General features: G+C 29.8%; 1 protein-coding gene across 2 annotated transcripts in view; it reads right to left on the bottom strand.

Moving 5' to 3' along the window:
* LOC107482476 (protein SIEVE ELEMENT OCCLUSION B-like) overlaps positions 1-6,338 on the bottom strand; it is a 9,871-nt gene extending 3,533 nt beyond the window's left edge. The window contains exons 1-5 of one of the 2 annotated variants that reach the window (XM_016102982.3): positions 6,136-6,338; positions 4,545-4,634; positions 2,621-3,096; positions 879-979; positions 331-476 (exon numbers count right to left, since the gene is read on the bottom strand). In XM_016102982.3, coding sequence (XP_015958468.1) covers positions 331-476; positions 879-979; positions 2,621-3,096; positions 4,545-4,634; positions 6,136-6,327 — 1,005 coding nt within the window. In that variant the 5' untranslated portion in view covers positions 6,328-6,338. The remainder of the gene's footprint in view (positions 1-330; positions 477-878; positions 980-2,620; positions 3,097-4,544; positions 4,635-6,135) is intronic. The other variant, XM_016102983.3, reaches the window with a different exon arrangement.
* Between the last annotated feature and the right edge of the window lie 8,143 nt (positions 6,339-14,481).

The following is a 14,481-nucleotide window of genomic DNA, read 5'->3' as shown; positions in this document are numbered from 1 at the left end:
TTTTAATTTTTAATTAAATTTTTATATTAAATAAAAACTTTTAATTAAATTCTTATTAGTTGTTATTTTTAAAAAATAAAACAAAATAATACTAAAATATTTACACTTAAAATATTTCGTAATTCATCCTACTTCAACACATAAATAAATATTCCAAACAAAAAAATATTTTTTAACCAAAATATTAGTTAAAAAGAATCTATTTTTTTATCTAATACAAATACCAAATTACGAATTTTAAATTATAACAACTTAATTAAAAATTTGATGAAATTAAAGAGTAATTAAGCCTAATAAATACAGAGTCATTGATAAATTTTATTTTGTTACCGGTTGTCCATTGAGGCCACAATAAACTATTTGCCTTGAGTCCGAGTACTGATGAGTGGAGATGATAAGAGCTCTCAAAACCCTCACAATATCTTTATTGCCACCGTAAATGATATTCTTACGCTTCGTGTAATCTTCTATTGCTTCTGTATTAGGGTTCACACAAAATGTTTTATTAGAAATTGACATCAATTGCTAGTTACTTTGGACTAAGGTGAAAATTTAGGTACAATCGATTTTACGTAAAATTGATAGTTGAGAGTTATTAGATGATTTAACTGATTTAACTAAATTTTTATCTAACGACTCTCAACTATCAACTTCACGTGAAGTCGACTGCACCTGAATTTCACTTTAGTCTAATATAATAGACGATAATGTTTGAAAGACAATTTTTTTTAATTTATCATATTTAATATTTATTAATTTTAACAATAATTAATAAATACTAAATAACGTAAATTCATATTATTTTTGGTTAATTCTTTTTATTATCAAATATTTCCGTAAAAAAGTGTGTGTATTAACAATCATAAGTCATAACTAACCTATTTGTTTCTTGCAGTCTTCTAGGTTTTCCTGAAAACTTTTAAGAATACCATCAAGCCTATGATCAAAATGCTTGGGCAATTCATATCTGTTATCCCTGCTGGATTATGGAAACAATTTTAGTAATTAAATTGTACTCTTTATATGGAAAAATATAAAAATTAGAGGGTTGCTTTTGTAAAGAAGGAAACCTAAAGGTTAAATATTTTGGATACGTGTTTTACAATATAGAGTAATAATATATTAATTGTTTTAAAAATTAAATGCATTCATGACTTGCTTTAACTTTTTAACTTTTAGAAAATAACTTATTAAAATTGGTTTTTAAAAGATAAATTTCTAGTTGTAACACTTATATTTAATAAACAAAATTAAAATAATTTTTAAAAAGTACAAGCAATAATAATAATTATATTTGATAAAATAATTTTTAAAATTTAAATCAATTATAATAAATATAAATATACATAATTTTTTTTATTTACTAAATAAAAAAATAAAGTGAAGCTTTTTTCAAAGAATTCTATCAAGCTAAGTATAAATATCTTACCGTACTAAAAATTAAAAAGAATTTTTTTTTCTTAGATGAGTATAAAAAGACTACTATAACTCATTTGTTAAAAAGAATTTTTCTTACTTAAAACTTAATTAAGAAAATGTATACATGGAAGAATAAATATATTCTTCTAGTTTTTAAAACGAAAAATTTATATTCAAATGCATTATTTAATATTCTAAAAAGATAAAACGTATTCAATATATTTTGGATAATATTAATTATACATATTAAAATTAGTATTTATTAAAAATATTAACTTAAAATTGAGAACTTAAAAGATGAAATAGATAAAAATAAATGAATAAAATTACAGTTTGAATATCATTTTCAGTACCGCTACCATTGTGTTTTAAAAAAATGGATGACTAGAGAAAAAGGAATAATGAAATGGTTAAGTAATAAGTAATATAATAATATTTGGAAGAAAAAAAATTATCTAAAATAGCTCAAATTTGTATTATTTAGTATTTATTAATTAGTGAAGATTTACACAATTATTTTTAGGGTAATTTACTGTTTTAAATAAATTGGTAATTAATTTTATCATAATACACATTTTGTCAAGTGGATATCAAAATGCTTTTTTTTTTATAAAATATGTAAACTGCGATCGGAGTATTGCTTTTTACGAAATGTCTCTACAGGTGTCGCAGATTACGTTGTTAAAAAAATATCACATAAATCGCTATAGGGGTGTCGTCGCGATTTATGTGTGCGTTGCAAACGTGCATGAACTGCTACAAATAGGTGTTCACTTGTTATATCATGAGTAAGGTGTTTAGCGTATACCGGATAGCGTTTTTGCCCTCTATTCCATCTGCAACACACACACATAAATCGTGACACCTCTATAGCGGTTTATGTGATGTTTTTTTAACGTAATCCACGACGCCCCTGATTACGTACATTTCGTAAACTGCGATATCTTTATTGCAGTTTACATAGTTTATAGAAAAAATGCATTTCGGTATCCACTTTGTAAAATGTGTATTTTGGTAAAATTGATTACCAATTTATTTAAAACAATAAATTATTCTTATTTTTATGTGAAGTTAATAACTTAAAATTATTAGACCATAATTTTTATATTCTTAAATATCAACTTCACATAAAAATAACTGTAAGTGAATTTTTATCTTAAAATTAATAAATACAAACATTAGCGTAAATAATAAAGCTTACTTGGTATGATGAGTGGTAGTGAAGTAATTAATTTGAGCAGTACAAGTGACAAAGGTGAAGATGGTCCAATAAACAATGACAGGGATCTGATGCAAAGTTTGAGACAAGATTGGAACTTCTTTTATCTCATATTCTTTACTTATCAGCTCCTTCCACTCTCTGATGCATCCAATCATTTGCATTACCTTCTTCACCAAACCATTCAAAATAACAAGCTCTTCTGACTTCTGCCGGAGGCTTGGAAGCCCGTTCAACTCCGCCAATGACTTTTCAACTTCCAGGAGTTGGTCAACTACTTCACCTTGACTTTGACTTTGACTTTGACTTTGTGGAATATGGGATAGTTTTCCAAACTCCAAGGCAAATGCTGCTTGAACTATGAGTGCTTTTGCATCCCAAGAATATGCCTTCAACTGTTCCAGTATCAACATTGTTGTGTGATGCGCATACTTATCGCCACGTCCTGTGCATAACATCTGCAATATTTGTTCCAAAAACAAAATATTTTTCTATAATTAAATTTTTTTTAATTAATATCTGACTATTTAAATAATTAGTTTATGCAGTCTTTATAAAGGGTGACCTGTTAATGTATTAGAGGTCGCTTAAACTAATTATTTCAATAGTTAAGATTTTATTAGAAATTTTCGAATGGTAAAAAGCAAAGGTATTTTATTCTTCAATTCAAATAAATAGTCAAGAGAGAAAAATAGATAGTAATTTGTATTATATTCTCAAAGCAACTTACTCATTCCGAATTTTTGCATGTTTTTGTAATGTAAATTGGGTTTGAGAGGAAATATTAGAGAATAATATTAGGGTATTTGAATATTAATGAGGTTTATCTTGATTGATACACTTGTTAATATTAGAATATTAATTATTTGAGTATTTTCTTATTTACATTAGTCTCTTTCGAATCGAATTACAAGAATTTTATTTATGGTAGTATTGTTAAAATCAGATTGAATTAATCCGTCGGTTCGTCTAAAGAACTGTTAAACTAATGGTCTAGTCTACTGTCAATTCGATTTGTGATTTAAATATTAATTAATATATATCATATACCATCTTCAATTAAATTATTTTATATTAATTTAATTTTGATTTCAAATTATTTTTTCTCAAATTATTTGTATTTTTTAATTATACATAACTGATAAAATAAATATTAATTTTTTAAATTTTTATAAATTAAAAGAAGACAGAAACATTATTTATTAAATCTTAATATATTTTTTGTTTCTATAATTATATGATATTGTCTTAATAAATACTCGAAGTATGTAATAGGTATAAACTACTTAATGAATGATCGAAATTAAAAATAATAATTAATTTAATATAAAATAAAGTTTAAAAAATATTTATTATAAAAAGAATAAAATACAATTTTATATAATTGTTTAATTATTATCTAGTTACCGATTCAATCAATAATCTAATTTAAATTAATAATTCAGTGATCTAATATACTGATGGAATTAACTATCAGTCTGATTTTGATAATTTTGATAATTATAATTTATGGTAACTTTTGGATAGTACAAACATGACTATTATTCCAGCTTTCTATGTTTTGTTAGTTAATTATTACTTGTATCCAACTAAAAAAAGTGAGTGTATAATTTATTAAGAATAATCGTGTTATAATTCTTTCAGTTAATACATTGTAAATAATTTATATTGTTTTGTTATAAATATATTTATGATCTTGAGAAATTCATTCCAAGCAATAATTTTTTGTTTAATAATAAAACAACTGATTTGTAATGAATTACATATAACTTTTAGTTACTTATATATATCCACATAAAATGTTTAACAACCACCTATAATTTAAATGATATAATTTTTCTGTTCTTATCTAAAAATTTTGGATTCGAGTCTCACTCCTAACTGTTGGGAAAATAAAAAAAATCACCTGGCAAGCAATCCGTTTTAGTTTAGCCGTGAGTTGTTGAACACAACCGAAGCTCGATCCTTCATGGAATTGATCACTCTGCTGGCTACCCTGTTATCAAAATAAAAATATTGTAAATTTTGTTGATTTTATAAGTTAAAATGGTAGCTGGGAATTGGTTTGGATTATTAATATACAGAATAAATAATTAAAAGTAAAATAGTTTTTTTTTATATTAAATTGTTTTAGAGTTAGGGGACTAGTTAGTGTAGTGTCTAATTTATTCTTTAAACTAACACTTTGCCGGACACACTATGTCCAATAAGCCACATTTTTGTTAACGCAATAAATATAAAAAGGAATTATAATTTAGTTGTTAAAGAATACGTTGGAATATAACTTAAAGGAATAAGTTTAATTGATCAAAATTAAACTATCTTAATTTTCTTTATATATATACATATAGAAAAATGTATCTATCTATCTTTTTAATCCAATCTATCTATCTATCTTTAAACTTAACGTTCTCATGTTCGGAACATTAATTTACTATTTACTACTATTATTATTAATATTTCAGCCATGTAAAATATTTTTTATTTTTTGCAGCGAGACAAAACTTTTACTTTAACTTTAGATAGATTATATATTTTTTCAAAAATACTATTCGTATGCCAAAATCAACCACTAAAATTAGTTATCAATATATTTGTGTATAAATACATGTGTAGTTTAATTTATTTTCAATGTGTATTTATATTCTAATATATATTTAATAATGTGACTAACTTTGGTGACTGATTTTAGTATACACGTTGCATAGCAAATATTTTTTTTCACATATAAAGAACAAAAAATAGTTCTAAATTAATTTGATTCACCTAGTTTACACTTTATACTACTGTATGTACCCATCAATTTTTTGTCAATAATTATTTATATAAAATTCAAGAAATTTAAAATGTTAAATATTTCATCAATCATTCGATCTTGATGATAAACCAAAGAAATTTAAAATGTTATAACAACTTACAAATTTTTAATATATAAAGAAAATGATTTAAGATTAATTAATAAACAATAATTGATATTATCACGTAAAATAAAAAATGCTTTACTAATTTGTCAGAAATTTATATTTCATTAAAATGAAAACTCACATACAGTTATCTTTATATGAAGTTGATAATTAAGAGTCATTAAATAACAATTTAATTAAACCTGTCAAATCATCTAACGGCTCTTAGTTATCAACTTCACATGAAGAAGACGAGTGCACGTGAATTTCCACCTTTTATTAAATATTCATGACATTTAGACAAGAATTAGATACCTTGACATGAACTCAATCTAAACTAGAAAAAAATAAAAAGAAAAGTAAAACAAGTTGTTAATATATATGTTTGATTTATGGTGGAAACTCAGGTGCAGTTGACTTTACGTGAAGTTGATGACTGCAAGTTGTTAGATAAAAATTTAGTCAAATCAGTCAAATCATCTAACTGCTCTTAACCACCAAGACATCAATTTCACGTGAAGTGGAGTGTACTTGAATTTTCACCTTGATTTATACATGATATGATAAAGAAGGAAATAAAGTGAAGTAAATTACCTTGTTGATGAGGCAATCAGTAATTGCAATAGAGTGGTGTATAACATTTGAAGCAACACTGTGAAGACATTGAACGTCACATTTTTCAACACAATGGAAATGGGTTTTGTATACATTCTCAAGGATTTGATCATCATCTAGTTCAAGAGGGCTTTGCAGCACATTGCTACTTGCAATTTGATAATTCGACATATTGGAAATGAATGATGATGGCTACATATATTTAGTTCAATGGCATATCAGGATCTATTTATACATTTTTGGAAAGAGGCCATACAGCACTTTATAATGCTATGCCTAGCTATATCACACCACAATAATAAATAAAGAAATAAAATAAAAAGGAAAATTAACCTACTGTTGGCCAGAAAATATGACAAGGTATTTTTGTACAAGAAGAGCGTTTTAATATTTGTAATTTTTTTAAAATATTTTAAATATTTAATTTTATTTTTAATGTTTTTAATTTGTGTCAAAATTATTTCCTGACGTTAATTGCATTTAAACCATCAGAGACAAAATTTAAAACGTCAATGTATAATTTTGACATAAATAAAAAATATTTGGAACAAAATTGAAAAAATCGAAAATATTAAAAATAAAATTAAAAGAAGAATTCGAGTCTAAATAACTCATAAAAAATTTTATGATTCCCATATATAAAGCTATGGTTTAGGAGACTAGGTGGATTCGACAATGTAAAAATTCAAATTGCAAAAGGAAAAGTATAAGGAGACAACAAGTTTAGTGGACAATGTGAATAATAGTGTTAAAAAGAATATTAAAATCGATGTTGTCCAGTTTCTCTGCGTTCCGCTTGCACGCTGTAGTAACGGAAGATTGCGCCGCAACAATCCCGTGCATCCTCGTTACCATTGACCACCCGCCGCTGGCCGTGCAGGCCCCACCGCAGGCCGTGCAAGCCCCATCTCGTAGGTCGTCGCCTCCCGTCGCGCCGTTTGAGACGCATGTTATCCATGTATTATATATCTACTATCCATAATCAATGAAGATACAGAATCTTTAGCTCTATTTTCTCTCTTCTTTAACACCTCTAATTTAATTCTGCTCTCTTTCACAATCTAGTCGCCATCGACTCTCTCTACCCTGCAAATGTGCTGGATGTTCAATTCACTAGGTATGTAGATGGTTATTTTAATTCTTAATTGGATGGTTATTTTGTTCGATTCAGTTTAAGTATATACAATTAACAAATGCTAGATGGCCATTTCACTAGGTAGACGGATGATTATTTTAATAACTACGTAGATGGTTGTTTGATGATGATCTCACGACGGTAACAGGGGTTGGGGCTACACGGGTGGCTGCCGGGTGAAAACTATTTGTAATTTAGGGTTTGGATGGTTATTTCTAAAATAAATGACTGAGGGTTTTTGGAATTAAGGTAATTTATGGAGTGATTTTTATTTTTATTCCTATTAGGCTAAATAACGAGTCTATTGTTCATATTGTCAAGATTTTTCATTATCTCTCGAGCAGAGTTGATTTCAAAAATATGAAGCAGTTGGCATGATCGACCCGTGCAAGCATGCAGATAAAGATTTGTATTGAGTACGTTCTTACTCTAATTTGTATTTCATTTCTTAACCCTGATATTATGTAAAGATTAGGGTTTTAGATGTATTTGTTTTGCTTGGATTTCTATAAAGTGTGAGGCAAATATCTTGAAGATTTATTGATTAGTAATTAATTTTTATGTACGGTCAGTGTAAAGTAGTTTTACACGTGCATCCAATTACGTAATGACATATTAACAAAAATAACTATTTTTTATATTAACTGCGTAAATGGTCATCCAAAAGAACGAATGTAATTATACAACTGTGTACTGTCAATGTTTTAAAATTAAACTTTATATGTACGGATGTATTTTCAAATAAATATATTTTGGCATGTTTATATGCAGTGTTTTGATTGTAAAACACTTATATCCTTTCCTCTTTGATGAACTTTTTTGGCTAATATCCATAAAAAAAGTAAGTTTTGCTTCCAAAAAATGGATCTTGAACAAAATTATCTAAGTCTTTATTAGTAATTAAGTCTTGAACGAAAATAAAGCTTCACATAAATTCCCAAAATTAGAAAGCAATAAATTGTAGCCTAAGTTAATAAACAAATAATTAATATGACTTTTATTATATAATTCTTGAGTTTAGAATAAGCTGAATGAAACATGCTTGATTCTTCAAAACGTAACATTAATGTTTTCATCAAAGAAACTACTATTGACAATAGACATGATCAGTGACATTTTGTTAGGATTCCCCTACTAGCTTAGTTATTAGAATTACGCTTTTCTTGAAACCTAATTCATTTTTAACAGAATGAATTGATGAAACCAACAAGAAAGGAATCAGGTATATACTTCAATTCCGAAAGATAAGAGCCATATAGTGCATTTATATGATAATAGTATTTTGTAACAACCATTAAAGTGAAAAAGATATATGAGGCACTTTAAGAATGTTGCCATCATGTGTGACATTCAGAATATATCATCATTCGTAAATAATACTTGTGTAAACGTGATTGCACTTGGAATAAATTATTATTTATACTCATAAAAGATACAAACGCTGACAAATAATATATTCATATAAGAATAAAATAATAATTATAACCACGAAAGATGTTTTTGTGTGCCAAGAATATCTAAATGTTAATTATGTAATTGGTCTGTTAGAATATTCTTGACGCATGAAAGTCATATTCTGTAGTTAAAATTGTCGTTTTATTTTTATATAGGTACATTTATCAACATCTGCTATCTTTCATGAGTACAAATAGTAATTTATTATTCGCCTTCTTTATGTATCTTCGTTCTAAATCTTTAAAAAACTGTTACGTGGTCACTTTCATGCATCGGATCGAATATGGCTGGAACAGAGCTTGAATTTGTAGGAATTAAAAGTTTGACAAGAAATAATTAATATATATAAAATATCATGTTTTATGGTTTAGTTTGCAGCTTTCTTTGTTCACGTGTAACACATTTTTTCTAATACATGGATAATATTGGAAACTAAGAGAGGAGACTTGTGGACACGCTTGTATGAACAAGAGTAATGATGAAATTTTAGATTTTTTTGGTCATAAAAATTCCCACATTCCGTTATAAAATTATTTTATTTAAAAATTTAAATTAATAGATATGGATAATTATATTTTTGACAAATACAATATAACGTACAACTTATTTATAGTTGTCCAAAAAAAAAAAATTAAAGTGATAAAAATATAATATTTTATAATAAAAAGTCATGAAATATCATCCTAATTAATATATCATATTCTAATACTATTCTAACCTTCGCTATCAAACTCAACTCAGAGATAATAATACTATTTTTAATTTGGACACAAAATTGTTAATTCTATTAGGATGATAGGCTTTGGTAAGGTAGTTTTGTAAGGTTAAAATCGTAAAAATTAAATAATAAGAATAAGATTGTCCTATTCTAAATATAATAAAGACAAAAAAATAATTATAAAAAAACTTAAAATATTTAAAAGAAAAGATTAAATAACATAATGATAATTTACTAAAGAATTAAAGACAAATCGTCTTAAAAAAGATTTAGAATGAGAATATATCATAACATAAGAAAAGGATAAAAATTGGAATTTAATAAAAGATTGAAGGCAAAAGAATCCGATGCTGAGAATGAAACAATATAGTATAAGTTTAATATTAGAAGAGATGGTTAAAGATTTTAAGATTTTAGAATGAATACCCTTTAGAGTGATGCCTGGCGAGGATAGTGGTTGCGTCTCTCTTACTTACTGTTTAGCTGAAATTAATGGTGGGATACCCATAAGAGTGTACACTGTTTCTTCAATTGTTAGCATACTATGACGTCAAGCTCTGCAACGATTATCAGTTGTCAAAATGTATGTGGCTTTGTCCATTAGACACGTATGCAGAATGTACACAGTTTGAAAAACCATTTTTAGTCTAAGCCTCGAATAATGTTGGGTTACGAATAGTCAACCAATACATAAATTTATGACCTGTTTAGAACAGACATGCATCACATTGATTACCACATTTTTTGTGCTTAATTTCTATGATTATATTTATGCTTGTTTTCTTTTTTTCATGTGTTCTGCAATAAATTTGTATTTATTTCCTGTTACTGATTTTGGTTACTGGAATGGATTAGAATCTAATTAATGAGAAACTGGAATTAGGATAGAAGAGCAAATACTAAACCTTGAACATAGAATTAACACGATGGTTTAAGATGATAGAGCTATTGCTTAGTACTATTAGAAAAATCACTTTTAACAATCATTTATTTTTCTTTTAGCGACAATAAAAATAGTCGTTGATACATTTACTGACAATTATTAGACATTAACTATCTTATGCTTTGTCAATAAAAAAATTTTAATAGCAATTATACATTGCTGGTATTTTTAATAGCCGCTAAAAGTTATCCATTTTTTTGACAATTTTTATGGCCACTAAAAGTAATTCTAATTTGGTAATATTATTCACCTTTAGTTGTCATTACTATTTCCGCTAAAACCCATTTTACCGGCAATTTATATGGCCACTAAAAGTAACTCTAAATTTGTGTATGTCCACCAAAGGTGTTGAAACCTACTCCAGCTGATCGGCAGATAGAAGCTGTGTATGTCCACCAAAGATAGATGCAGAAGTACCACCCAACATAAATTGACCTCCCTGATAATCAGTCGGTGCTTCATTCAGATCCACGTTAAGATCTACTACACCTCCCTCAAATTATGGCCTATAATCACCACATGGGCTGACAAATTGGGCAATCTCGGCAAAAAAATCACTAGCCGCACCAAAGCCCTGCCCCATCTGCCTCAGGCTACCGTAGTCCGAAAATAGGGTTGATGCCTTAACTTAGGAACTTCCACCCCCCACCCTCGACACCACTACCAAATGCAGACCCCAAGCTCCTTCTCCTCTAGGACCTACAGAACCACCAGCTCCTCCCCGCCTAGTGTTACCCCCACCCACTCCCTAACTAGAGCCACTCACACCTCCTCCCTAACCGGAGCTACCACCACCCCAACCCCAATCCGACCAACCTCCACCCATACCCCCACCCCCATTGCCTCCATCATCATCATTATCAATGTCCTGTTCCTCATCCAACACCAACACATTCTGGAATCCTGTTACCATAGGCTAGCTGTATCGGGTGCCAACGTGCTCACAAGTTACCCTACACCTGTTGTCTGGCACGTTTGGTTCCTGTTGTCTTGCTAGTGCAACAATATGATCCCCAACAGGAGCATCTGCGGGAATCCCTCCTTGGCGAGGATCTATAAGTAACCGATCATGTGAAAAGAACCTACGAGCTAATCCAAATCACCAATCAAGATACTTAGCCAAAGGTCGAGGGTCTGGAACCAACTGAAACTCAAGCACGCTTTGATGTCTTTGGTCCTAATATTGATGCCATTTGGCGAATGCTTCGGGGAACCATCGGGTCGGTTCTTGACCATCCTTCGACAACAGAAAGTCAATGTTGATGACTGATTCGGGGATATGCTGAATCCCCCAATCTGAGATAAAATCTTGTCAACATGATACTGCTCAATTGATGCAAAGTAGATCAACGCAGTAGTCGACTTTCATAATAGTGTGTGATCAGGCTTGAGGATATCAGGATAGACCACTTGGATAGCCTCAAGAGCATTGTACTGAATCCAAATGAACTGCAACATGACAATTAGTCAAAATTAACCAAACCATAAATAGATACATGTAAGTATTATGTCATAAACCTAAACAATTATCTCATATAATCGAAAGCGATTAATGGAAGCTTATACTTACATCATCTACACCCAACCTGTTTAGCCTTAGTCGAGTAGCGATGACTCGAGGACCCTTCTCGTCTAACGATAGTAGGTATCTACCTCACCTGGAAGATTCATAATGATAAGCATTAAATTTAGGAAAAATGTTTATGAACTAGTGCACTGTAAATATCATCCATGAAAAGTACTCACCTCGATGCAAGCGTCCAAAGTATGGTGTCAAATCCTCTGGGCCTGAACGTGGGAAAATGCCAAAAAATGCAAGACTGCAGCAATGCCAATGGCCTAACTAAGTTCTTAACATTCAGGTTAGCAATTTTGTAAAGACACCTGTACAACCAGGACAAAGTAGCCGAACCCCAGCTATACTTGCCGAGCCCATCAAGGTCCGCAACATACGGAAGCCATCGTAAATGAACCCTAGCACTAGACTAGTTCCTGAAAAGCATCGTGGACAATAACATCATAATATAACCACGCGCATAAATATATACCGTTGTCTCCGATGCATTGGCAGGCAAGACTTTGAACTTGTTCTGGAACCACGAAAAAGAAACTGTAAACTCATCGATACAATCATCTGGTGGAAGTTCACCGAATAACTCTCCAAACCCACTCAAGCAGTCTTTCTCCCTCCATCAACTACTTGAAGTCACTGAGACACCCACTAACTGCATGTCCATCTTTAGGGAGGCCAAACTGATTTGCCACATCCTGCAGAGTTATCGTGCACTCCCCGAACGACGTATAAAACGTATCGGTCTCAGTACGCCATTGCTCCACAAATGCACTGATCAGCGGCTCATCAAACTTAAACCAATAATCATTCAGCAGATCAACATGTAGTAAATTGGCACGATCTAAGTTGGACACTATAGGGTCATGTATTATCATCTTCCGTTGCCTACAGACACTCCTAACACATCGAGTTGGCTGATAAAACAAAAATATTAAGGCCACAATTTATGAGGTCAGTATACAATATATATATATATATAACAAGCATAAATATATCATAAACGAAATTTCTGAATTTAAGTCTTCAGGTTCACCTAAGTCTAACATGCTTTACAATCATCCAAAAACCTGAAAATTCACTAAATAATAAAATCCTAAATTTCATAATCACAAATGTTGTACCAGTCAATTATACCTATCGGCCTTTAAATCAACCAAGATCTCATTAGATATTCATATTGAAATTAGATTAAATTCATTAGGATATAATTGGCATCAACAGATCAATGGCATCAACTAAATCAACTAAATACGAATTTTGATAACTAACCTCTTCATCAATAAATCCGGCAACATGCGCAATACCGTTCAGGCGGTACATATCTCCCTCGTTGGTGGCCATCCTTGCTTCAGGACTGATTCTTTCCACTCTGCCGCACAAATCGCCACTCTGTGCCACACTCCGCCGCACAGTGGTTGCTCTGTGCCACCCGCCGTCGCAACCTCGTCGCTGTATGCCGCACGCCGTCACTCATTGCCCCTTCCCCACCACTGCGGGCTCTCTTTCTCCCCAACCTTCTCTCCGACAGATACGGTGAAATTGGTGGCAAGGTTAATCACTGCAACATCTTCAGCTTCCAATCTGAGTATAAATCGTCGCAACTTCCTCAGGGTTAGGTAAGTTGAGGATAAATCGTGGCTGTGTGTTGAGGGTGTGCAATTTTGAACATAAATCGTGGCTGAGTGCTGAGGATTAACTGTTGCACATAAATCGTATCAATCCCTTGTGTTTTTGTCTTGAAACACGTAAATCCTCTCACTTTGGGATGATTTATACACAACTTGTAAAGCTGGTCACTTTAGGACGATTAATGAGTGTTTTTTAGAAGCTATCTATGCATAAATAGTCATAAGGTGTAATGAATAGTATATTATATAAACCACAAGACCCTAAAACAATTTATATATTATTAAAAATAGGGGATTCACGTTTTAAAATCTTTTTTAGCAGAATCAAATAATTTTAGAAGGTCTTTATTTTATTAGCTATAGTAGTTCTATTTTTGGGTTATGGGTAGCTCTGTGTTGTTTATAAGATTTAATTATATTTGGATAAAATGTAACAATTTTTTATAGTTAAACAAACGAATTAATTAATAGCAAGTTTGTATTCGGAAGTTTTGAATTGCCTAGCTAGTTTAACATAAAATATGTGACAAGTATCACACTGATATCAACAACACTCAAAGTACATTGTTTTGTCCCGAATTTTACTTTTATTATCTTTTAGCGATGAGATGCTCTTTTCGTATTAATATGTAACGAAATTCTTTTCTCAAATTTTTTTGTTGTTGAGATATACATGTTCATTGGTGAACAGAAAAAGGGTACGACAATCTAATCCTACAATGGCTTTGTAAGATGGTAAATACTATGGTGTTTATCACTTTATACTTAAGTTATTAAAAAAATAAATAAATAATATTTAATAAATTTTATATAATTTATTTTTTACTTTAAATATTTTATTTTTTTTATTTTAAAAAATAATTTAAACACCAT

Source organism: Arachis duranensis, chromosome 4 (genome assembly GCF_000817695.3).
Source record: "Arachis duranensis cultivar V14167 chromosome 4, aradu.V14167.gnm2.J7QH, whole genome shotgun sequence".
NCBI lineage: Eukaryota > Viridiplantae > Streptophyta > Magnoliopsida > Fabales > Fabaceae > Arachis > Arachis duranensis.
Note: the sequence above shows the minus strand (reverse complement) of the source record. Positions and strands in the feature narration are given on the sequence as shown.